This window comes from Prionailurus bengalensis, chromosome E4, assembly GCF_016509475.1.
Source record: "Prionailurus bengalensis isolate Pbe53 chromosome E4, Fcat_Pben_1.1_paternal_pri, whole genome shotgun sequence".
NCBI classification, from domain to species: Eukaryota; Metazoa; Chordata; class Mammalia; order Carnivora; family Felidae; genus Prionailurus; species Prionailurus bengalensis.
The window spans coordinates 27,014,024-27,039,919 of NC_057360.1; the positions used below are offsets into that span (position 1 = coordinate 27,014,024).

At 37.4% G+C, this 25,896-nt stretch overlaps 1 protein-coding gene across 1 annotated transcript in view; it reads right to left on the minus strand.

Moving 5' to 3' along the window:
• Positions 1-5,304: 5,304 nt before the first annotated feature.
• Positions 5,305-25,896, minus strand: part of XPR1 (xenotropic and polytropic retrovirus receptor 1) — a 218,546-nt gene continuing 197,954 nt past the window's right edge. The window contains exons 12-15 of the mRNA XM_043568637.1: positions 24,653-24,819; positions 20,435-20,574; positions 14,406-14,627; positions 5,305-11,228 (exon numbers count right to left, since the gene is read on the minus strand). Of these exons, the coding sequence (XP_043424572.1) occupies positions 11,168-11,228; positions 14,406-14,627; positions 20,435-20,574; positions 24,653-24,819 (590 nt within the window). The 3' untranslated portion in view covers positions 5,305-11,167. The remainder of the gene's footprint in view (positions 11,229-14,405; positions 14,628-20,434; positions 20,575-24,652; positions 24,820-25,896) is intronic.

Genomic DNA, 25,896 nt, shown 5'->3' on the forward strand with positions numbered 1-25,896 from the left:
AGCTAGTCTGATAGGACCCATACCTCATCTCTAGGGGCGCGAGCCCCTTTGTAAGCTGAGGTTTCTATGGCTCTCTATTTACAGCCACTATTGGGCAAGAGAGTACCAGATGTGCCCAAGTCACATGTTAAAAGATAATTTTATTTTTAGAAAAAAAAATCAGGACTCTCAGCCACAAAGATGAATGAATTATATGTGTATTATTATATGTGTGTATTCAAGAAAGTCAAAAGAGCACAGGCATACTTGGCATTAAGGAATGTTGGGATGAATTGCAAGTAGAGACCAATTTTTTTTTTTTTCCAACAGGGGGAAGTCAATCAAAATCACTACCAGACGAGACAGCATTTACGTATAATTACCTACAATTTACAAAGAGTTGAAAAAGAGCTTGAAGACATGGAACATGACCAGAATCTGATAATCTGGAAAAGTATGCTATAAATGATGCATAGCGTCCACTGAAACAAAAACATCTTTTCTACACCTGGGTGCCAAACAGATTCTTCTCTGCCCACATCGTGTAATAGCAGCCCTTCCTCTTCCTGATGATCAGGTCAGTTACACTATTGACAAGGTTACTCTTGCCTGCTAGTGCTTGGACATAGGAAGCTCACAATTCAGCGGGACTGCAAAGCCTGCAGAGCTCAGAGTTAGGGGGAAAGAAAGCAGAAAGTGGATTAATAAATAGGATGGTAAGTGCGGCTACTCCTTGGGACTCAGACCCTTGTGTCCTTTTTGTGGGCATGGTACCATATATAGGTTTTTGACTCAGTGCATATACTGAATCCTGGAGGGTGACACCCATACTCACAGAATGTTACCTCTGATATGGCACTGTAGCTAGGTCAGGCCGGCAGCTTCTAGGTGATGAATTGTATGCTACGATAAAGTGAATCCCATGGTCATGAGCTCTTTCACATAACTTCTATGCTGTTAAGTTGGTCTTCTAGTCTGAGGCGATATTATACGGAATCCCATGCCAGTGGATTGAACATTCTGTAAGCCTTCACATGGTGGTGCTATTTGAGACTCTGTGGTCAGGAATCTGTGACCTGAATATGTACATATGCTGAGAACAAAGAACAGACTTCTGACCTTTCCAGGATGGAAAGGGCTCAATGCGGTCAACTTGTTGCCAAGTGATGGGTTTGTCTCTTGAGGAAGAGCAACCAATATGGCGTCATACTGGGGACTTGGTGCTGCTCGCTGCAGTAGGCTGGATATCTCCAGTGGCAGCAGTAGCCAAATTATCTTTGGTAAGTGAGAGTCTGTGCCATTGGCCCATGGATAACCTTCATCTCTGCTCCGACACTTTGTTCATATTTCCATTGTGCCAACACTAGAGTGGCCGATGAGCGAGGCTGGTTGAGGTCGGTGGGCTGAGTCATCTGTCTAATTGCTTGTCCTCTTCCTCATCAATGGCGGATGCTCTCTGGGGATGTAATCATGTGATACAAAGATGTTCCTACTTTAAGTCCACTTCTAAATTTTTTTTTTGAAGTTTATTCATTTTTGAGAGAGACAGAGAGAGTGTGAGCAGGGAGGGGCAGAGAGAGAGACACACACACACAGAATATGAAGCAGGCTCCAGGCTCTGAGCTGTCAGCACAGAGCCTGATGCAGGGCTCAAACTCATAAACCGTGAGATCATGACCTGAGCCAAAGTGGAATGCTTAACCAACTGAGCCACCCAGGTGCCTCCCCCAAGCCCACTTCTATAAGTCCATCCACATACCCCTACCCCGGACCCCTTATCCCTAATTTTCCTGTTTTTCCTCATCAGTTAGCCAAGCCATTTGCCACTATATATATTCTAACCTTGGGGCACTTCTCTTTTCTACACCAAGTGGATGACCAAGTGCAATATTCAAAGCTCTGAGCATTGGGAGGATTTTCTCTCATTCCTGTCTTTCAATGCTACCCCTGTGTGAGCCTGTAGTACAGCTGCTATCCAATTTCAGCTTTCACACGTGGACTTGACCCAGCCATGAAACAACTTGGGTTTTTCCCTCCTTTCAGTCAGTCTTACAGGATCCCTCATACTTCTATAGATGTGCCCTGAAAGAGGAACTCTTGGGCAATCATGGTAGATGACAGTCTGAATTACCTGCTAGCACAGCCTGCTTGTGCCCTCTCATCCTGCTCGTGCTCAATCCTGGAGGTACCACTTCCACTTTATGATGGATCGTCCCTGGGTCAGTCTCACCGGGTCTTATAGGGTGCTGCATTTGATGGGCAGTTTTAGGGACAAAATTAGTTGTTGACTCTACTAGGGCCCCCTAGCACATTTGGAGTTGTTTTCCAAAGGCATACAATTCTTCACTACAGATGGCATGGCCTTGCTGGGAGCCTTGGGAACTTGCATTGTGATTCTCTCATTGGAGCTTGTCACAAACTCCACATGATGTCTTTCCTCACTCTAATCCCATGAGGTCTGTCAGATCATATGGCCCAAGGAGCGGGATTACCTGCATGGTAGCATGGGCTGGTTGCAGAGGACTTTTCTGCTCTGGGACTCACTTAAAGCTGGCTGCCTTCTATGTCACAAGGTGCCGTGAATCAAAACAGTATCTCTAGGTATTGAATATGCTGACTCAAGAACTTGAAGAGGCTTACCAGGCATGTTTCCATCTTCATGCTGAGGTACAAGATGTAATAATTTGACTTTTGTTTTACACATGTCCTGGTTACTAGACCTGATTCTTGGACTCCTGAACATGTTACAGCTCCTGAATTATCTCAGGGTTTAGCTCCAAATCTCTGAAACACACATGTCTTATAAAGGTCTCCAGTGAGCTAGCCACCTCTTGCCCATCTGACCCTGTCAATATAATATTACTGATGTAATAGATAAATGTGACATTCCGTGGGTGTCCAGATGGTACCAATATGTTTGAACTTAATATGGCCTTGGAGTAAAACTGTAATGTATATAACTTCCATGGAAATGGGAATTCTTTCTGATCTTTTGTTCTGATTGAAAGAGAAAAGAATACCGTCATCAAATCAATGGCTGTATACTATATACTTGAGGTGATATTGATCTGGTCTAATGCAGGCACTGGCCTGCAATTGGGGTTATTATATCTGAGATTGTGATAGTCTAGTGGCCCTTCCTATTCCATCTGGTTCTTTCAGAGACCAGACTGGTCAAAATAATAAGGATTGAGAGGAATTGATGAATAGAATATGGCAATAAATCTCTATTCTCCACTCCCTACAATATGACTTTACATTTTTATATGTCTGGGGTGGAAGGTTAATTTAAGACACTTCCACTTGGCCTTTCCCAGTATGATAGCTGTTATTTTGCCGACCAAGTATGCAAAGCGGGGGTTGGGCCAACTGCAAAATAGGTCATTCCAGTTATATATTGGCAGACTGACCATGGATGCTGTGGATCTCTATAAACTGGACACTGGTCAGGACTACATTTATTATCTGGCCACTATCATCAGACCCACTGTAACATGGGGGCCATGATGATTCAGGTCTTGGGCCATCAATAACAACTCAGGCCCTATGTCCAACTGTCATCAAATGTCTATTTCCTTTTCCCTAAAGCACAGTTACCAATCATTATTGTGTGTACTTGCCATGATATTGCAGCATTTTTCCTCCTATGGACCCAGCCACCTCTTCTGTCAGCAGTTGTGGGTCTGAAAACTGGCTCAGGTTCAGAAATCGGGCAAGGGATTGTGAACTTTTATTGGGGCAACTGCCCTCAGCTTTGTAGTTGTCTATTGTTTATTTCTTCTGCTAGTATAAGCTGAGTAGTACAAGCTGGGTGACTGCCCACCCATATCGTTTCTAGGGACACTGTTCTAGTAATCATTCTCTTAACTTTCTATGGTTCTGACCCTGTCCGCTGCCACTCTGACCTTGCCAGTGATGATAGTAATTGTGACTTCCTGGCTTTGGATGGTTTTGTGCTGCCATCTGGCTCTAATGTTTCAGTCTTATCATCCCCACTGCTATCAAACAACATTGCTCTGTGGTGGTATCTTCACACAAGAGTCAACTCTGAATTTTTAGTGATGCTAGTGCACCTCTGAACAGCGTACTCCTTAGGACCTTTGTCCATGGTCTGTCCTTTTGGGCTTCCAGCCATAGTGTATCCAGAGCACCCCCTTTCCTGAGCTTTTAGCCCTACCTTCACTGTCTGCCAAGGCAATTCTGGAATTTTAAATCCGCTCAATAACACGGGCCATCACTTTTTCCATGTTTCTAGGAGCCATGCTAGTAGCAAGTTGGCACCAACTCCTGGAATCTTTGCTAGGGAGTTAAATTCTGTATCTTGGGGAGCACTTCCAATTTAAAAACTCTTCTCTATTCAATCTTATATTCTGGCTCCTCTCTTCAAGCAGCCTCAGGATCTCCTCCAACTCCTATCAATATCTGTAGACTGTCTTATGTCTCCTTTAGTGTATAGTCCCTATCCTCCCTTAGCTGGCCCAGCATGTCTCCAGCTGAGTTACGAGAATCCTCAGGGGTGCATGTGCTGTCTTGCACAAGAGAAGCCTCTTTACTGTCTCCCATCATGGAGAGGGGATGGGGTGTGCTAGTAAGGATTATGGGTTAATATGTCTATAGACTCAGACTTTTCCGAGGGGGTTGTGGAATCAAAATCTTTGCAGGGGTTGGGGGAGGGATCCAACTAGATGTTGCATCTGATGTGCCCCATTTTCCCAGTGAGGACACTGACCTTGCATAACAGACCTGCCTTGGTTGTGTAACTGTCTGAAATTCTGTAACTCTATTAAGTTCTGGCTTGGTCTTCATTTTCTCTTCCTTTCTCTTTGTCTTCCACTGTACGAAATGAACTTTGTATGCAACTAAAGAGGCCCTCTGTTTCCACATTTGGCTTTCAATTTTCTGGTACTTGCCCTCAGCTGTTTATTATCCTTCTGTAGGCATCAATGACACTTAGAAAAGCCATCCAATCTCATCGCCCTACAGCTACTATCTCCTCTCTACATGGATATGTAGTGGTAACAGGAGTCCAGCTCTCCAAAATACAACATATCATTTCACCTAATACTTGAGATTCTGTGTATATTAAAAAAAGACCTGTTGCATCAATCCATTAGATGCCTAATATTATCTAAAGAAAAAAGGCCATTTAAGATTATTTTTTAATTTAGTAAGAGTTAAAAATTTTTTCACCCTTGAAGTCTGTTTGCCCTAAACCCTCCTACAAGTTAGTCCAAGTTAGAAGAATCATGTTCAGGAATCCAAGAAACCCAGAGAGAAAAACACAATCACACAAGCCATTCACCAATGACAAAGGAGTCAGCAAACTGTTGGAAAACAGAGCTTGTAATAATGAAAAAAGGACAGAGTTTGTAACCAATCACTTATTTTCTTTTAAAAACACAAAACCACATTAACTTTTTGCTTTATACAACCATCTAGAAACTATAAAACAGTACCACATTGTGCATTTAACCTACTTATCAAGAAGGGAACTCCACACGTCGTAAGAATTCTACCCATATAAGGAAAAAGGAGACAGCTAATAGCATAGTCACAGATACAACATGAGTCCAAGCAAGCATCAATTCTTTGACGTCACCTTTTCCATTTACCAGAGTGGAGAGAGTAAGAAAGAAAGCAAGGGAGAAAAAAGAGGGAAAGAAGCACCCACAGAGAACTAATCACATTCCAGTTACTTTTGACAACTATAGCTCAGGGTTTCATAGATAGTATCATTTGACCAACACAATGTGGTAGGGGGTGAAGGAAACATGACTAGAGGGAGAGGGTTTGAAAAGACAGATACATTTTACACCCTATTCCCCTCCTAAATAGTCTTGATACAAGCTTCTGTGCTAATCCAGAATATAGCAAGAAATTAATCTTAACAATGTGATAAAGCTTGAATTCTGCTTTTTTTTGCAAATGTGAGTGGCTCACAATTTTACTTTACAGTTCAAAAGAATAACAATGTCATGACCAATTACAGGATTCTTTCAGGATTCCTTACAATCTTTCTCCCTATTCCCACCATGCTGGTGTTGCCACAGGACAATCAGGGACATTTGGGTAGGAACTTCAGGAAGTTTCGGTAGTGAGATGGAATCCTTGCTTTTTCTTAGAAGCCCACACCTTTCTGGTACTAAGTCTCCCCTCTGATTTGCGGTTGTACAGAGGAAAGGGCATAGAACTAAGGTAATATGGTGGAAGTTTAGTCAAGTAACTGGCTTGAAGGTATACAAGATGAGACTGTAATTAGCAGACACACTAAATCCAAGGCAAACAATTGGTTATTTGATTGTCCTCCTTAGGTTGATGGCACCATAAAAAACTGAAGGTGGCTCTGATATACTAATAAAATAAACCAAAGGTCTGCCACAAGGAAACATACTTTAGATGAAAATTAGTATAATGTTTCTCTTCACTTCAGGGGAAACTCTCATCTTGTCCCTCTCACTTCCTCTTCCACCATAAGTATGCAAATATATTCTGGAAGATTCTTAAGGGGCAACTCAGCTATCAGAGTTTTGCCAACTTATGTAAGAAAGGCCATTATGAACTGTACCAATCAGCAGGCTCATCTCCAATCCCAGGCAAACCTCTCATCACTTAAATTAAGCTCTTCCCAATCTAATGAGATTATTTTACTTGTTCATGTTTGGTTGAGTAGATGTGGTTTAATGCCAGTTAAATTATTGGTTTGTAGCACTGACCATTACAAATGTCTTATGCTCTAATATAATCAATTCTATCCCACATTATCACTGTGCTCTGACACTGTATATATAGATTGAAAATATAAGGCAGAAAGTTAGCTTTTAAGATTTACTACCAAGATGGACACCTGAAATGCAGAAATGTGTGAAGTAATTTATAAAATCTCATTTTAACTCTAACTCTCCTAATCATCATAATCAAGAAATAAAATTTAGATGCATCATAAAATGAACTAAGCTGGTAAATTTGATTCTTCTTCACCATTTTCTCAAGTTCTACCATAATTTGTATTGTCTTAACCTAGTGACTACAGATCTTATATGTAATGATGCTGGCTTTTTTATTAGGTTTGAGAAAACTGTGACGATTTTGTAGTTGAAAAGGCCATAGATTGAACTTTTTTTTTTTTTTGAATCTGAGAAGCAATCTTAATTTAAAAAATTTAAATATGCTATATAGCAAGAAGTACTTATTTTCTAAGACAGGCAACTTTCATGCAAATTAAGGAGAATCATAATCTGAAATCTGTTTATCAAACAAAGTGTAATCACTTCAGAGAATAATAAGTTTTTGAATAAAATAATGCCATGGATATGGTTATTTTCTCAATTATTTTCCTTAGACTAATAAGTTTTCAGTTATTGCTTAGAAAATTGCATTTGGGCATAAAGAACCATTTCTTGAATAATGCAAAATAATGAAAAATGATGGGAAAATAAAGGCAGGTCTCTACCAGCAACATAACCACTGAGAGGAGAAACAGCGAGGCATCACCAACGCCACTGAGCTCACACACTTTCCTAACTGTCCTGCTTCTTGCTGCCAGGATCCAACATCTTCCTGCTCCTCTCTGCTATCTCCACAATTATTTTATTTTTCTTCAACTAAATGTCTGTTAATCTGATGCCTGTACAACTCAGTGATGTCATTTTTTTTTTTTATTCTTAACTTGTTTTACTTCACTTGTTAAGAAAGGATGAACTGCTTTCTCATTATCATGAATGTACTTTGACCAAACCATGGTGAAAGGATACCATATATCCACAACTTACTTCTGGTAAAATCTGTTAAAATCTTAAAACTCTCATGTTGAAAATTTGGGGGAGTTATGGATCCTAGGGACTAGGTCCTTCTTTAAGGGTCCATATAGGTTACTGATGAGGTGTCAGGCATTCTCTCACATCATTGCTTCTGAATCTGAAGTCAAGCAGCTTTCTTAAGAAAAATGAGATACTAGGAAAGTAAGTTGTTTATGGGTTTCCAACTTCTTTCCAAATTTAAAAATTACCATTATAACCCAATTAACAATGACTTAATTTTTGATCATTTTATTGTCTGTCTGTATGGCATGAAACCATCAACTATTCATTCCATTCTAATGGCATAGGCAGGCTTAAGTATAGGTGCATACTTGTGAGTAGAAAATAAGCCATTTTTTCTGGGTCTTCCAATTTTTTACACATGTCAACGAACTTTATTCTTTTATTTATACTTCCTTTTCATTCCTTTGGGGAGTATTTAAACTGATGACATAAATTGATTCTCAAATATAATAAAACTAGAATTTCCAAACCTAAAATCAGATAAAGTTTTACCTTTGGTTAGATTGCTGCTCCTTTAAAATGACCCTGTGATATTAATTTCCTAAGAGTTCTAAGAGTTTCAGTGTACAGACGCCTCCAATAAAATATTAGGTAGGACACAGCATTGGCAACTGCTAGGGCATAAAAAATTTAGAAGAGAAAAATGTACATTGCCTTTTTTTCAAAGAAAAAAATTTAAATGTATATTCTGTCTCCCAAACTCTTCCTCTTGATGAGGAATAGCCCTCTTTTCTCTTTACAGCTTTAGGAGGAAAACGAAGCTGTGTGTTTCAATACTTATTTCAGCATCTGTCATGGTAAGCTGAAAGTTACAGAAATCTTATCATTCTTGAATAGACTACGCTTATAGGACAAACATATCAGAAAAGGAATTCTAACATTGTATTATCTATGAAAAAATAATACTGATTAGGGCCTAGGATCGTAACAGTTGAAAAAAGACCAAATTGGCCGTAGGATACACTGAAATAAAAACACTGGGGAGTTCAAATACCAAAAGTCAACTGTAAGACTTCATGTGTGTCATTATATAGTTTTACTAATAATAGAAAATGAAGTTGACAATTCAAATTGCTCTGGATACACATTAATTAGTACCACCAGTTTTATTTGTACAAGAAATGACTGGTCCACTGGACTTATCTAACTCAGTAATAATTACTGTTATTCCTCGACAGACCAGTGATATTTCCCCCATAGTTTTAAAGTACAAAAACAAAATAGAAAAAAAAAAATCCCAAGTATAAATAATGCAACCTTTAATCTATTTTGGGTCACTAAATTGTTACCACTGATTATGATGATTCAATTTATTTAAACTAAAAAAAAAAAAAAAAAAAAAAAAAGAGAGAGAGGTAATTAAACTATTCCGCTTCAGTTTTTGGGCCAACAAACATTGCTTGGCAAAACATAAAAAAAACAACAAAAGCCAAAAATTTGTATGATTTTTCAGAAAAAAATCTCAATTTGGAAAGGGAAACAATTTGGAAGTTTATCAGAATAAAACTGGAATAAACTCCTTTGGAAACGAACTATTTGTCAGTTAACAAATAGTGGATGGAATTCTGGCAGTAACAGTTGACTTGAATATAACCTACTGGATCACGACAGGTATGAGTGAAGACCTACAATACATGGCAGAAGGGCAGATGACAAAAGGGGCTTATTAATGGGTAACACCCACGTGTTTAAGACTAAGGAAGTGATAACAGCTCGCTTGTCTCTCGTCTAAACGACAGAAGTAATTTACTTTCACGAATCCACTGATGTTGATGCTGGAATCTTCAACTGGATCTAGGGGGATGGGAGGATTAAAACACACTTCACTTTTTCCTGGAATTTATATTAATTTTGATAGATAACAAAATGCTCAATTTAGTGCCAACCACATTCAAGAAAGTAAAATCCTTTAAGGTTGGAGCTTATTTGGATGATTTAGGAAAACAGGGAAGAAATTAGACAAGGAAGTAAAAATGGGCATTGTGCACAAACCATGAGAGTCCAAAATGTCTAAGAAATGTATTTTTTGTTTATGACTGAAGTTTAGACCCCCAAAATCTTAAAAGCAGGCTTTCTCTCACAGGAGGGCATGAAATACAATATTTATCCTTTAAAACTGCTGGGAGAAATGGCTGCCAAGGTCTGTTTTATTAATGTAATGTGAAAGAGGAAGGATTATTTGTTCTTTGCTCTCAAATATACGGTTTCCCCAAGACAGACTTTCAATTTGATCAAATTTTGGCTAAAGTAGTGAGTCCAGATGAAAAAATATCCAACAAAAGTGTAGGCAGTCTCTGAAATAGCTTTATCTTCTAGCTCAGAGTTAGGAAAGGTTTCAATTACCCTAAATGCTGAAGCTTAATAAGGCATAACTTCAGTCGTTATGGTTGGAGTATGGGCAAATATATTCCACATCTGTTTCTTAAACAAAAAAGTATCAGACCTCTTAAAAAATTTCAACCAGTTGTGTGGAAGTATATAGATGCTTTGTTAGGAGAGACATGCTCAGGATTCTAAAGCAGCAGCAACTTAAAAACTCAGTAATAAAACTTTGGCTTAAAATTAAAAAAAAAAAAAAGAAAGAAAAATCAAAGTCAAAGTGGTGCAAGTTATCTCATGAAAGAGGTATTGTGGACTAAACCCTCAAATGCGGTCCAACATTAGTTTCCCCTGTCTTCTTTCACTGTTACCACCTTCATTGCACAGGAGTTATATCATTCTTTTATGGTTAAGTTTCATAAATAATGAGAAAACTATATGCAACAAATACATCATATTTCCCACCCACCCAGCAACCCTCCCCAAAATAAGAAAAGTTACATCAAATTAAAAAGTAGCTTCGTGAATGAAGGTACTGCTCTAAGTTGCACTTTCCCTGCAAGTGCAGCCAGTGCTTTTGCGCTGGGTATGAAGGAAAGGAAAAAATTCTCCACATAAACGGACAAAAAAGTTAAAAACCAATGTCCGGTTTCAACCAGTCAAAACCGGGCCAAGCGGAAGCCGAGGTATCTCGGTACCGTCCCATCAGAGGGTCCTTGCAATGCCTGTTCTTCATCCTGATAGGTATCTGTGTCCTTGTGATTGTAAACAATCCATAAGATACTATGTTTTTGTTCCTTAAAATGTCCTCTGATTGGCAAAATGAAGTAAATATTTGTTTTAAAAATAGAAAATGAAAATTAAACCAGAAGAAAAGAAAAGAAACACAGTGAGCTTGTTTGGAGTCCATAGGATCCGATCTGGAAGAGCTCGGAAAATGTGTTATGTGTCTTCTCCTGTTTTCGGCTGGAAAGGTACTAGAGGTTGCGTTGGTCGAAGAAAGAATTGTAGAGTAGGAAAACCAAAGATGTTAAACTAGACCAGAGGCTTCAAGTGTTAGCTTCATCATCTGTGTCTTCTATCAATACCTTAGTGTCACGAGCCTTGGATCTAGGGGGAAAAAAAGCACATAGTCCATTATTAAAATACAAACGTGTCATGGTATTGGATACATTTCCAATCTTACCACCATTAAAAACACATTGTAGGGGCGCCTGGGTGGCTCACTACGTTGTGTCCGACTTCAGTTCAGGTCACAATCTCACAGTTCATGAGTTCGAGCCCCACATTGGGCTCTATGCTGACAGCTCCGAGCCTGGAGCCTGCTTCAGATTCTGTGTCTCCTTTCTCTCTCTCTCCCCTGCCTGCTCTCTCTCTCTGCTCTTTCTCAAAAAATAAACAAACACTAAAAAAAATACATTGCAAAAGGGCATTATGTACTGCACCAGATGGACTATTCTTGCAGTTTCATATTCAATTTCAGGTATTATTGGAAAAACATTAAGAAAATAGACTGCAACCAGAGGAAGGTAAAAAGAAAAATGGCAGGTCATGTGCAACAGAGAGAGAAATTATCCAAAATGAGAAGATCTGAGTTGATCAGCCATAAAAAAATAATGAAATCTTACCATTTGCAACAACATGGATGGACCTAGAGGGTATGATGCTAAGTGAAATAAATCAGAGAAAGACAAATACCATATGATTTCACTCACATATGGAATTTAAGAAACAAGTGAACAATGTAAAAAAAAAAAAAAAAAAGAACACAAACAAAAAAAACCAGACTCTTACATATAGAGAACTGCTGATTGCCAGAGAGGAGGTGGGTGGAAGGAGGGGTGAGATAGATAAAGGGGATTAAGAGTACACTTATTGTGATGAGTGCTGAGTAATGCATGGAAATGCTGAATCACTATATTGTACACCTGAAACTAATATAACACTGTATGTTTATACTTGAATAAAAATAAAAGGAAAAGACCTGAGTTTGAGTATTGACTCTGTATGATGTAACTTTTGGAGTGTTAATTTTCATCTCTGTAAAGCAGGAATAATAATACCTATTTATATAATAGTACTTTTACCTCATGGAGATAGTGTCAATATCAAGTGAGAAAATGGATGAAATAAACATCAGCAAAGTATTAAACAAATTATGATGAGGTTGATAGAAATACTGCCATTTGAGGTACACACGAAACAAGGTGAGTAAGCCAGCAAAAGAGAAGACCTAAGGAGAGGCATGACATTTGTCTCCAAAAAGTTGACTAAGTATAATGTAGCAGAGGGAGGAAGCTATGTTAGAAAGTTATGTTAGAACTAGCATCAACTGGTTGAAGTTACAGTGAAGCATATTTCAGCCCAACATAAGCTATTAGCCACAATAACCATCCAATAATAAAATCAGGTGCCCCATCTATATAAACTTCATTATCATTGACAACTGTCAATCAGCATATGATGACCATCTCATCAGGATGCATTAGAAGAGATTCTTCTACTAGATGAAAAGTGGGATAAGATAATGTTAAGATACTTTTAAATTCCTAAGTCCTATGAGGTACAAGTGGTACTTTGTGAAGTGGGTATTATTACTCCCACTTGACAGAGGTGGAAAACTGATGTTCAAAAAGGTAAAGAGTGTGCTAAAGGTTGCGTGAGTCACAAAGTCTGTACTCAAATTCAGAATTTATTTTAGATTCTCTGCTCTCTCCATTGCACATAACCTGTTCCATTGTTTTTTAAGTTTTTATTTATTTTAGGGAGAGCGAGAGAGCATAAGTGGGAGGAGGGACACAGGGGGAGACAGAATCCTAAGCAAGCTCCACAGTCAGTGAGGAACCTGATCTCATGAACCATGAGATCATAACCTGAACTGAAAACAAGAGTGGATGCTTAACCGAGTGTGCCACCTAAGTGCCCCTCTGTTCCATTGTTTTAAACGTCTTCTTCTGGTTGCAATCTAATATCTCAGTGTTTTTCCACTTAACACCTGAAACTGAACGTAATAATCTAGTGCCAAAAAGCTTCCTGGTTTCTGAAGCAGAAATAACATATGTTTAGACTGCCCTCTGCTGGTGACTAATAAGGATCAGCCATCCACATTTAGTAGCTCAATGAGACAACTGCCTAGTCCTCCAGTTCTTTTCAGCACTTACCCTGCTGACCCCACCTACCAACCCCTAGTGCCCCTCCTCCTGCTTCAAACTCTACTTCCTCACCATAATCGTATCATGCTTTGTTTTGATGTTCTTCCCACTCACCTCCCTGGCCATTCCTTTCCCAATCCTTTACTTCTTTTTTCTCTTGCCCATGTTTCCTCAGGCTTAGCTTCCTGTTTTCTGCCCTTCTTTTCTGTACTTTGTCTTCTTCAGAGAACTTCCAAATTCTATTTGAAGCCTGAGCAATTTGTACTCTGCCCCCTTCTACCTATGGGTTACTATTACCACCTCCTATTTTTTTTTTTTTTTTTTTTTTACTTCCTCTAAAACATCTCCTTCTATTATTTTTAGTCCTACTGTAAAGCATCCTAACCCAAGTCCTCAATGTCTGAAATGTAAGAATACTGCAGTGGCCTTCCAGTTGGTATTCTGGCCTTTAGTGTCCCCTTTCCCAACATATTTTGAACAGTGCCATTAAAAGTCATGAAAACACTACTTTCCTGTCATTCTTTCATGAAAAAAAATTCTCTGACTCCTTCCTGCCTACAGGATCAAGCTTGTTTTTTCCAGCCTTTTACAATTATACTTCATCTATTCGGCTAAATTTTCTTACTCTAGTTCTAGTCACATGGCTTTTCTCTCTGCCCCTCATTTCTACCCTTATGTTTTCATCCTGTGCCTCTGGCCTAGTCAAGCACTCTCTTATCCTTTAGAAAACTGCTCATGCTCAACGTCATTCCCATCCACTGTGAAATCTCTAGATTCCAAATGCAGCCACAATATATTCTACATTATTGTTCCTTTTAGGATCATACAAAGTTAATGACTTATAAAAATACTGCTGTGGGTATTTAGTAAGAAAAAAAACACAATGGCTTATATTTATGTAAGCTATTCATATATAAGAGCTCTTTTTGTGAGGAAACTGGTCTAAATCCCATCATAACCACTCTGTAAGCAGGGGCCATATTCACTTCAATTTTTTGATGAAAGATAGTGTAGAGGAATTAAAATGGTTGAATGCCAGTAAATTCATGTGGTTCAACCTGATACCATCTTAGCTTGTTAACCAGTACTAACACCTGAAGGAAATTCGTTTCAGAAAAGCGGAAGCCATACATACTGAGAAGCGAGGCGAGGCCGGCGCAGGGATATGCTCTGGCTATACTTCCACGGACGGTTTTTCTGGCGGTTTCGTACCCCATCATCCTGGTCCATCATCTGTTCTAGGAGTGTCTGGTCATCTGCATTCAGAGGAGCCACAGAAATGTCCCGCACGGCACGGAATTCACCACAGTTATTCAGATGTTCATTCTCCAGGCGGAAGAAGTTCCACACAAATCGCCTTAGCAAAATAGGGTAGGTAGGTAAATTACTTATAAAATTTGAACATACTGTTGTAACCTGTAAACCTCCCAGTGTATCAAGTGTCCATTCAAGAAACAAAAACAAGGAATTAAAGGTTAGAATATTAAAACAGGAAAAGATGGTGTGGTGGGGAGGGGAGGGAATAAGAATGGCATAGACAAAAGGAAAATTCCAAGGGGAAAATACAGCAGCGGGATGGCTATGTGTCTGCAGTTCATGGCAGAGTCTAGGGCTGGAGACTGCATAAAGACAGTTATTTCAAGTCACGGGATTAAGATAAATGTAAGTGGAGGAAAGAAGAGGGCAGAGGATTCAACCCTGGAACACTCACAACATTTATAACTTGGGAAGAGGAAGAAGAGCCAGTAAAGGAGTTAAGAAGGAATAGCCAGGGAGACATAGGAGTTTGGCTTCTGAGAAATGACGTGAAAAAAGTAAAGTAAGGTCAGTACCAAGAACAGACACTGGATTTAGCAAAACAAAGAGGCAGTATGATACAAGAGCATAGATTCTGAACGACTGTCTAGATTCGAATCATGACTCCATCATTTCCTAGGTGTAATGACCTTGGATAAGTTACTTAACCTATGCTTCAGTGTCATGAGGAACGTGGGACAGTAACAGTATCTACCTCAGAAGATTGTTCTGAGGAGTCAATAAGCTGATACACATAAAGGGCTCAGAACAGTGCCAGGCACATAGTGGGCAATACATGTTTGCTGCTATTGTTATTATTACTGTTATTATTAACACAAGATTATTAACACAAGCAATTTAGTTTGAGTATTGGGAAAAAAGACGAGTTGAATTAAAGGGAGAATGGGGGAGGAGTGTGAGAGTGGAGACAGCAAGTACAGACATCTTTTGAAGAGTTTTGTTGTAAAGGAGACAGAAATGGGCATGAATTGGAGGAGGAAAGTAGATTCAAAGGAAGCTCCTTGCTTTTGTTTTAAATGGGTGATAGAACATCTGAGTCTATTATTAAGCAGATAATTTTAAAGGAAAAATGAAATAAGAACCTCAAAAAGGAATTTTTTTTATCTATAAAAAAACATTTTTTTTTTTTTTCAATTTATAAAGCAGCATCATATGTGGAAGAGAAAGAAGTGGGAAGGGAGTAGGTCTTATAGTGATGGAGAGTTTCAGGTCCTAGACCTAGAGATTTGGGAAAGTGAAGAAGAGGGGTTGACACATGGTTTGGAGAAAGTACTGACAGCAGCAAGCACAGTTTCCAGACGCTGTCTTATTTTATCAGACCACCCTGATAGATGTGCCCATCCTGACTCAGAGGAATGCTATACACATCTGAAAATATCTTTATTTCATTTTCACTTGTGAAACGTATTTCCAGTGGATAAAGAGTTCTAGGTAGGCAATTGTTTTCTTTCAGCACATTGAAAATATCATTTTATACTTTCTTTTTTTAAGTAGGCTCCATGACCAGCATGGAGCCCAATGTGGGGCTTTTACTTATGACCCTGGGATCAAGACCCGAGCTGAGCTCAAGAGTCAGATGCTTAACTGAGCCACCCAGGGGCCTCTGAAAATATCATTTTAATGACTTCTGGTTTTCATTGTTACTTTTGAGAAGTCAGCTGTTAAACTTCCACTTCTCTGACGTTAATCCTTTTTTTTTTAAAGGATTTGACGATAATCCTGCTTTTTTAAAAAAATAAGCATTTTAATTCAAGTATACTATAGATATACAAAAGTGTGCAAATTATTAAGTGTGCAACCTGGTTATTATAAAGTGATCACACTTTATAATTACCACTCAGAAATAAAAAAAATATATAACATTATCACACCCCCAAAGCTGCCTTTAGGTGCCGTCCTATGTTCTAGAGAGTTTACTGATTTACCTTTCTTATTGATTTATCTTTCTTATTCATTCAGGCATTCATTTATTTCTAATGTTTACTTATTTTTGAGAGAGAGACAGGAGGCAGAGAGAGAGAGAGAGAGAGAGAGAGAGAGAGAGAGAGAACCCAAAGTGGGCTCTGTTGCTGACAGGGGGAGAGCCCAATGGCAGGGCTTGAACTGTGAGATCACGACCTGAGTCAAAGTCAAATGCTTAATCTGACTGAGCCACCCAGGTGCCCCATACCTTTCATATTTAGTTCTGCAACGGAATAGATTTTGTATACAGTATGCGGTGAGAGTCAAGATTCATTTTCCCCCCATATGGACAGCCAGCTCAGTTGATTCAATATCACTTACTAAAGAACCTCTTTTTCTCCACTATTATTTAGTCACTTTTGTCATAAATCAGGTAATGTCAATGTATGTGTGGAACTGTTTCTGGACTCCCTTTTCTGTTCCAGTGGACCATTTGCCTATTCTTTCACTAACACTAGACACTGTTTTAATTACAGTGGCTACATAGGAAGTCTTGATATTTGAGAGTATAAGTCCTATAACTTTTTTCTTTTCAGCATAGTCTTGGCTACTTTTTTTTTTTTTTAATGTTTATTCATTTTTGAGAGACAGAGAGACAGAACATGAGCAGGGGAGGGGCAGAGAGAGAGGGAAAAACAGAATCTGAAGCAGGCTCCGGGCTCTGAGTTGTCAGCAGAGAGCCTGACGTGGGGCTCAAACTCATGAACCACGAGATCATGACCTGAGCTGAGGTTGGATGCTCAACCAACTGAGTCACCCAAGTGCCCCAGTCTTGGCTATTCTTGATCCTTACTGTTTCCATGTAAATTATAGAATTGGCTTGTCAATTTTCATACACATAATCATTCATTAAATTTATTCCTAGGTATTTGATATATTCTGATGCAACTCACAGTGGTATGTTTGCTAAAATTTCATTTTCTAGTTGCTTGGGACTGTTTGTTAGAACATTACATTTTTATTTATATTAACCTTATATTCAGGGACATAGCTATGCTTATTTTAAAGCTTTTGTGTAAATTCTTTTGAATTTTCTGCATATGCAATCATGTCATGGGTGAGTAATTAGTTTTATTTTTTCCGTTCTAATTCTTACACTGTCTCCCCAATGCACTACCTATGTTTTCAGTATGATGTTAAAAACAAGTCACAACAGGCATAATAATCTCATTCCTGATCTCAAGGGAGAGCTTACAGTGTTTTCCCATTAAATATGACCTTATTTATGTTTTTTGTAGATAATATTTAAATTATTTATGAACAAGTATTGACTTTTCTCAGTATTGTTTTCTACATATCTGAAGATTTTTCTCCCTTTATTCTGTTAATGTGGTGAGTTAACACAGATTAATTTTTAAATGTTAGTGATTTTTGAATATTAAATCTCACATTCCTAGAATGAAACTAACTTGCGATGTACTATGCTATGATGTACTACGCTTTTTATATACTGTTGGATTCACTAGCTAATATTTTCTTCAGGAGTTTTGCATTTCTTTACAAGAGACAGACTGGTCTTCCTTGGAATGTTCTCCTAGGTTTAGAGATCAAAGCCATGCTGGTTGGACAAAATGGAACTGGGAAGTGTTCCTTTTATTGCCTCTTTTCTCTGGAAGAGTTTTGTGTAAAACTGGTAACATTTCCTCACATTTCTGGAGGAATTCCCTGGGCCTACCATTTTCCTCATGAGAAGTTTAATATGAATATAATTTCTTTAACAGATATAAGCCTATCAGATTTTCTATTTTATTGGTTTTGATAAACAGTGCTTCTCAAGGAATTTGTCCATTCCATGTCAATTTTCAAGGTTTATTTATTATTTTTGAGGGAGACAGAGGGAGACACAGAATCTGAAGCAGGCTCCACGTTCTGAGCTGTTGGCACAGAGCCTGACATGGGACTCAAACTCACGAACTGAGAGATCATGACCTGAGCCAAAGTTGGACGCCTAACCGACTGAGCCACCCAGGTACCCCTCCATGTAAATTTTTTAACTTACTGGCATAAAATATATCTTGAGGATTTTTCTATTTGTAATTTGTGCATTCTTTCCTCTTTTGCTTAATCATTCATGTTTAGGGGTACCTGGGTAGCTCAGTCGGTTGAGTGTCCAACTCTTGGTTTTGGCTCAGGTCATGACTTCATAGTTTGTGGGATCAAGCCCCACTTTGGGCTCTGTGCTGACAGTGTGGACCCTGCTTGGGATTCTATCTCTCCCTCTTTCTCTGCCCCTACCCTGCTGGCACTCTCTCTCTCTCTCAAAATAAAAATAAACATTAATAAAAAAGTCATGTTTAGACATTTATCAATTTTATTCGTCTTTTTAAAGAACTAACTTTGGCTTGTTAATTTTCTCGACTTTGTTTTCTATTCCATTAATTTCTGTTCTTTATGTTTCCTTGCTTCTACTTTCATTTGGGTTTGATTTGCTGTTTTAAAATCTTCTGAAGCCAAAGCATAAGAGACTCTTAAGAACTGAGAACAAACTGAGGGTTGATGGGGGGTGGGAGGCAGGGGAGGGTGGGTGATGGGTATTGAGGAGGGCACCTTTCGGGATGAACACTGGGTGTTGTATGGAAACCAATTTGACAATAAATTTCATAAAAAAAAAAAAATCTTCTTGAAGCTGTATATTTAACCAATGTATACACTTAAAGCTATATACATTGCCTTCTAAGCATGGCTTTAGCTGCATTTTCTTCTGTCACATTATCAGTTTCATTATGTTTAAAATATTTTAAAATTTCCATTACAATTTCAACTTTGACCCCTGGGTTATTTAGACATGTATTGCTTGATTTCTAAACATTTGGAAATTTTCAGTTATCTTTTTGTGATTTCAGTCCTCTGAAATTTGTTGAAACTTACTTTACGGCCTAGCATGCGGTTAATTTTGGTAAATGTTCTACATGCAAATAAAAGAATGTGTATTTAGTAGTTGAATGCAGTGCTCCATATATGTCAATTAGGTCAAGTTGGTTAATTAAACTATTACTGAGAAAAGTATGTTAGAATCTTCCCCTAAAATTGTAAATTCACCTACTTCTATTTTTTACCAATGTCAGCTTTTTTTTTTTTTAAACATATTTTTAGGCTATGTTATTAGGTGCATACAAATTTGAACTTGTTATCACAACTGAATCTCAAAATTGCTAGGTTTGGCAAATATACTTAGTGCAAAATTAGCTTTAGTGCTTTGCTTACCTTTAGGGTATCTGCTTTTACTTAGATTTTGGGCTATCTTGTTAGATTACTGATGTTTTTAGGAAGGCTTAAAAAACAATTCCTCTGGAATTTTTATTGTTTCCAGTGAGAAGGCTGCCTCCTGAATAACCCAGAATGCCAAATTGCAAATAATGATTCTCAAAAGATTTTTATTTTAATTTCTAAGACTTTTTTTTTTTTTTTAAGAGAGAAAGAGAGAGAGAGAGAGAGATAGGAAGTGGGGGAGAGGGACAGAAGGTTAGAGAGAGGGAATTTTAGACAAGCTCCATGCTCAGTGTGGAGCCAGACATGGCGCTCAGTCCCATGACCCTGGGATCATGACCTGAGCCAAAATCAAGAGTCAGATACTCAACCAACTGAGCCAGGCAGGCACCCCTGTTTTAAGACTTTTTACCTCCCAATTTCCACTCATGAACCTTCCAATGGAGCCCAATTCTAAAAAAGCTTAAAAGCCATCATTAGTAATTATTTTAACTTTCCAAGAATTAATCTTTTAGATCTTCAAGTAGGATTTCCCAACTCTGAGGCTAATGAGAAGTTTGAGAAAAGTTAGAAAATTTAAGCCTTTCAAGTATATGTTTTAATGAATTCTAATTTGTAAGTACTGGGGGTTTTTTTTAGGGGAAAAAACTTTGATAGACTTTTTGGTAGTTTGCTTACCGGAAAACCTCAAGAGGAGCAAAGACAGTAGCAATGATGTCCCCAGAATGAGGCAACAATGTCATGGAGGTAATTGAGATTTGGATAGTCCAAGCAAAGCGCAGAATCACATCCTCTATGATGGCACAGTAGTAATAGGCCTGAGGAACAATAAGCAAATTGAGTACACTTACCATTATGTTTCTCACAAATAAGCATACCTGTCACAGCACCAAGACTCACACATGTCCCATCAACAAGCACAGATTAAAGAGGAAAAATGGTTTTATTTTTATTTTACTGTTTTAGAAGATCTCACCAATTTAATTTTTCTCATAAATAGTACAATATTCAAAATGAAGTTTTACTGCATTTCATTAATCACTTAACAAATATATTTTATTCTCATATTGTATACCATGCTCTCTTTTAGACCCTAGAAACATAAGCCAGATGAGATCCTTGATCTGACTGAGATTATAAAGTGTACATCATATACTAATAATGACTCAATAGCAAAAAGATCAGCAGATTCATTAACTGTCATTTGTACTTTTATTCTCAAATTGCTTCACTCTGCATTTGAAGGAAGTTTTTTGCCTTGTTTTTTGACATCATTAAATAAAATGAAACTTGGATATCATACACATGGTTAAATTTAAGGAATGTTCTATTTTTACATGAGAAAGACAGCATTCAATAATTTTTTTCAAGTGCTAGTACCTAGTATCTAGGCATCCAATTTTAGCTATACAAAAGTTTTAAGTACACAAACTGCCAATAGACCAGAACTATAATTCATGGATTTGCTCATTCTTAATCTCTGGATAATCAGCTCTTTAAATATATGCATTTAAAAACTGGAAACTAGAACTGCTCTATATTACACCATAGCATTTATTTTTTTTTAAAAATTAACACAGGAATACTAGTCATGTTAGAAGGCTATTTAAAAAAAAAAAAAAAAAGCAGTCCGCTTGCCATCTTCTCCTCTCAGTCTCTACAGACAATTTCAAAATTTGTAGCTATCTGTCCGAGGATTTATCCTCCATATTTCTAAATAATGTGTATATATTGCTATATCCTGGTTAATCAATTGTAGATGTTATCCACTGCTTATTATCATAAATCTTATGAAGATTTAAACATATTTACATTTCTCTGTTCCTTTCCCCATCCACCAATGTAGCAATAATGCAGTTTTTTGATAAATTCACATGCAGTGAATTCATTATTAGGCTTCAGTAAAGAGCTACAATTTCATGTTACTTTAAGAGTCCATCTTAAACTGATCTACAGTTGACTATGTGGGGGCTCATGTTACCAAAAACATGGAAGTCTTTTGGGAGGAATAACTTAACATGAGGTCATGAGACAAAGAAAAGTTTTAATATGGAGATAACAAAGATACTTTCTGGACCTGGATGTGGTGCTCACTGATATGCACTGTTAATTCCTAGGAACTGATTTCAAGATTCATATAACTGTGTTCTTAAGTTTTAAATGAAGCTACACTGGACTCCACCAAAAGTTTCTTTTCCCTTTTCAAGGAGAATGAATCTTATTCCAATATCTGTCTTTTTAAAATTGAAAGGAATGTGGTGATCCAGCAGAACATTTTTCTTATAAATTTGCAAATTATAATGGAGGAAAGCATATACTTTATTTTCTAGGGTCATGAAAATATGCAGTAAGGAAACTGATTGAAAAACTGTATTCACTAATTTTATTACATAGAAACAAATAAGTTAGAACTATTTAAAAGGAGGCATGGATTAACATTTATATAAAGATACAAACAGTTCATCTAAGCAATCAGCATAAGAAGTAAATGTATTATATGGCTCAGTAAGATAAGAACCCAAGGAGCAATAAGGCATATGCATCTGGTGAGCACAAAAGTGCCATCATTAACCTGAGCTCATGTCTGCTCTCTGACTTGACCTTATTAACATTACTGATTTCTTTTCTTCCTTCCTTCCTTTTTTTTTTTTTTTTGAAGATTTTTTTTTTTAAGTAATCTCTACACCCAACATGGGGCTCGATCGAGATCAAGAATCACATGCCCCACTGACTGAGCCAGCCAGGTGTCCCGATTTTTTCTTCAAACGAGATTTACAAAGATATGTCTAGTACCTAGGCCATATACTCCAAATTTGCACATTGGAATTATTGCTATAGCTTATATAAAAAAGATCAGTCTTTTCTGTCTTCATTTGCTTATGTGAAGTTACCCTACTCATTCTTTGTACCCACTCTCCTACCATCCATCTTCAGTCGTCACATGTGAAAACAGCCCTCCCTACTCACCAACTGAATATTACATTTTTACACACTTTTCAAAGTACGGTTTTGAGGTAGTGATGACATTTTGACATAGTATGAAGTATTAGTGACCCAATCTATACATCCCCCCCCATCACAGAATTTTAGAACTGGGAAAGGATCAAGAGATAATCTAATAGAAGAGAATACACTGTAGTATAGTTGCCTAAAGTTACGTAGCTAGTTAGTGAGAGACCTGGGATCAGAATTCACTTACCAGGATTTCTAGTTCACTGTTTAATTTCTTTCAGTATTTGAGTAAAGATACTCTTGGTCTTTTGACTTTTTAATTCAGGTCCTCCTGCCCAAATACAGATAAAATCCTAAAATAATTCCTAAGGAACTATCCATGTATTTTCAGACTACATTGGCACTCCACATTAACAAAAACCAGCTGAAGTAAATGAAAAGAGCAGTCTTCTTGATGCACTGAAGGAGTCAGGCACTTCCTTTCCTTTGTGCTTTCAAAGCCTTGCTCATTCAGTCAAGTATTTATTCACTGACTCCACAAATATTAAGTCTACTATATGCCAGGAACTATGTTGGGCAGTGAGGGATATGAATACCTAAGCAGATAATTATAATACAATGTGATAATTGCTGTAACAGAAGTCTGTAGAGGGTAAAATGGGATTAGGACAAATGGCTAAATATGCTTGGAAAAATAGTCTTTTTAGAGACCGTAACACTTAAGCTGACTTTTTAAAAGGAGGAACAGGAGAGGATGTGGGGAAAAAGAAACTCTTGTGCACTGTTGGTGGCAATGCAATTGGTGCTACCACTGAGGAAAACAGTATGGAGAAAAAGAAACAGAAATACCATAAGATTCAGTAATTCCATTACTGGGTATTTACCCAAAGAAAACAAAAACACTAATACAAAAAGATACCTGTATTCCTTTGTTTTACTGAAGAATTATTTACAACAGCCAAGACATGGAAGCAACCCAAGTATCCACTGATGATGAATGGATAAAGATGTATACATACACACACACACACACACACACACACACACACACACACTGGACAATTTATTCCTCAGCTATAAAAAGGGTGAGATACTGTCATTTACAACAATATGGATGGACCTGAAGGTACTATGCTAAGTGAAATAAGTCAGAAGAGCAAGACAAATACCATATGATTTCACTTATGGGGACTCTAAAAAACAAATTAATAAACAAAAAGCATAAACAGACCCATAAATACACAGAACAAACTTATAGTTGCCGGAGCGGTGGGAGGTAAAGGAATGGACAAAATGGGTGAAGGGGAGTGGAAGGATACAGGCTTCAGATAGGGAGTAAATAGGTCACTAGGATGAAAGGTACAGCATAGGGGTTACAGTCAACAGTATTATAACAGTGCTACATGGTGAAAGGTGGTAGCTACACTTGTGAGCATAGCCGAACATACAGAGTTGTTGAATCACTGTGTTGTACACATGAAACTAATGTAACACTCTGTCAATGATAACTTCACTTAAAAATAAATAAAATGAAAAAGGAGGAGCAAGAGTTTGCATGGCAGACAAAGGGGAGAGAAGAGGGTATCTGAGATAGAGGGAACTACATGTCAAAATTAGGTCACAAATTTTGTAAGTTATTTATTCTTCTGTTCTAGACTCTACCACATTTGCAATTTGTCTACTTACCTGTTTAACATAGTTTATGGCCTCTTTGAGAACCAGAACTTTACTTTGTTTTTATTTTCTATAGTGCCTAGCAGTTGGTAAAAACCTGACATTTTTGTTGACAGAATGCATTAGTATTTTTTGGTAATTAGTTGTTTTTCTTCTAAGTATATTAGGTTGGGATTAGGTATGTATCATAATAGGGTTTAGCTGGTGATACACTTGAGTTTTTGGGTTTTTTTTTTTTTTTAAAACAAATACAAACACTTTTGTACATACTTTTTGGGGGTATACAATCTCTTCCCGGAGAAAGGTGTTTTCTCCAGCATTCTTATCAAAGAGACCCCAGTCCATCTTCAGATCCCAGATGAGGGTATAGCAGGAACTGATGATACAAAACACAATCCAAAGGTAAAAGAATACCATGGTGTCTGAGTGACCTCGCTCTAAAGAAAATGGAAAAGTAAAAGAGAAAATTACTAAAGTAAAATTCTTCATTAAATAAACTCATTTAAAAAAGCAGATTCTTTCTTTATACAGCTCCATAAAGGAAGTAAGATTTTATATAAATATCCCTGGTTAGGGACACTAATAGAAGTTAAATAGTAAATCTGATTCTCCTGAAGTACAAAGGAATCATCAAGCATTTATCAAGTACATATAATTTGTACAGATGTGCATTTTTGGAGGCTGTATGCTGAATACATAAAAATCCAAATAACTGCAATGGAAGTTTTGAATATTACAAAAGATGTCATTTTAATTTTTGCCATCAGGTGGCAGGTTAGGGTCAAAGATGAAAAAAAATTATGAAACCCCCACTAGTAAGAAATGTATCACATGTGTTTCAACAAATTCTTACATTGTTTTTATTTTAGAACATTTCCTTGGTACACTTAGATCTTGTCAATACTTACTGTGAAGGCAACTAGATAATTTTAATTCTAGATAAAATGCCAGAAAGCAACAGACTGATGAGGAATTTATCCTTAAGGACATATATAAAAGCAAATTTCTCTCATTCACAAAGCATATTTTTGCTTCTTTAGAGGTTGTTTATAGATACAAAATGCTGGGAACACTATAAAGTACACTAAATCAGAATAAAATAATTTGTGTATGTACTTATATAATTTAGTATTTTTCACTCTTAAGTACTTCATATATTCTCTAAGGAAATTCTTTGCGAAGTTTTGAGAGTCATCATGATGTTATTTGTGTTCTCTAGGTGCAGGATATAGGTATATAACTACTAATACAGTCCTCAATTATCAGGAAAAAGAGGTATGAAACATCTAATTCAAAAAAGTTAAAATTTTGGTTAGTTTCCCAAAGGCATAGAAAATAAGGATGTATCATGCCCTAACCACAATCCTTCCTATTACAATAAATTAAAGGGTGCCTGGCTGGCTGAATTGGAAGAGTATGTGACTCCTGATCTCCGGGTTGTGAATTTAAGCCCCATACTGGGTGTAGAGATTACTAAAAAAATAAATAAACTTAAAAAAATAAAATTCTTCCTA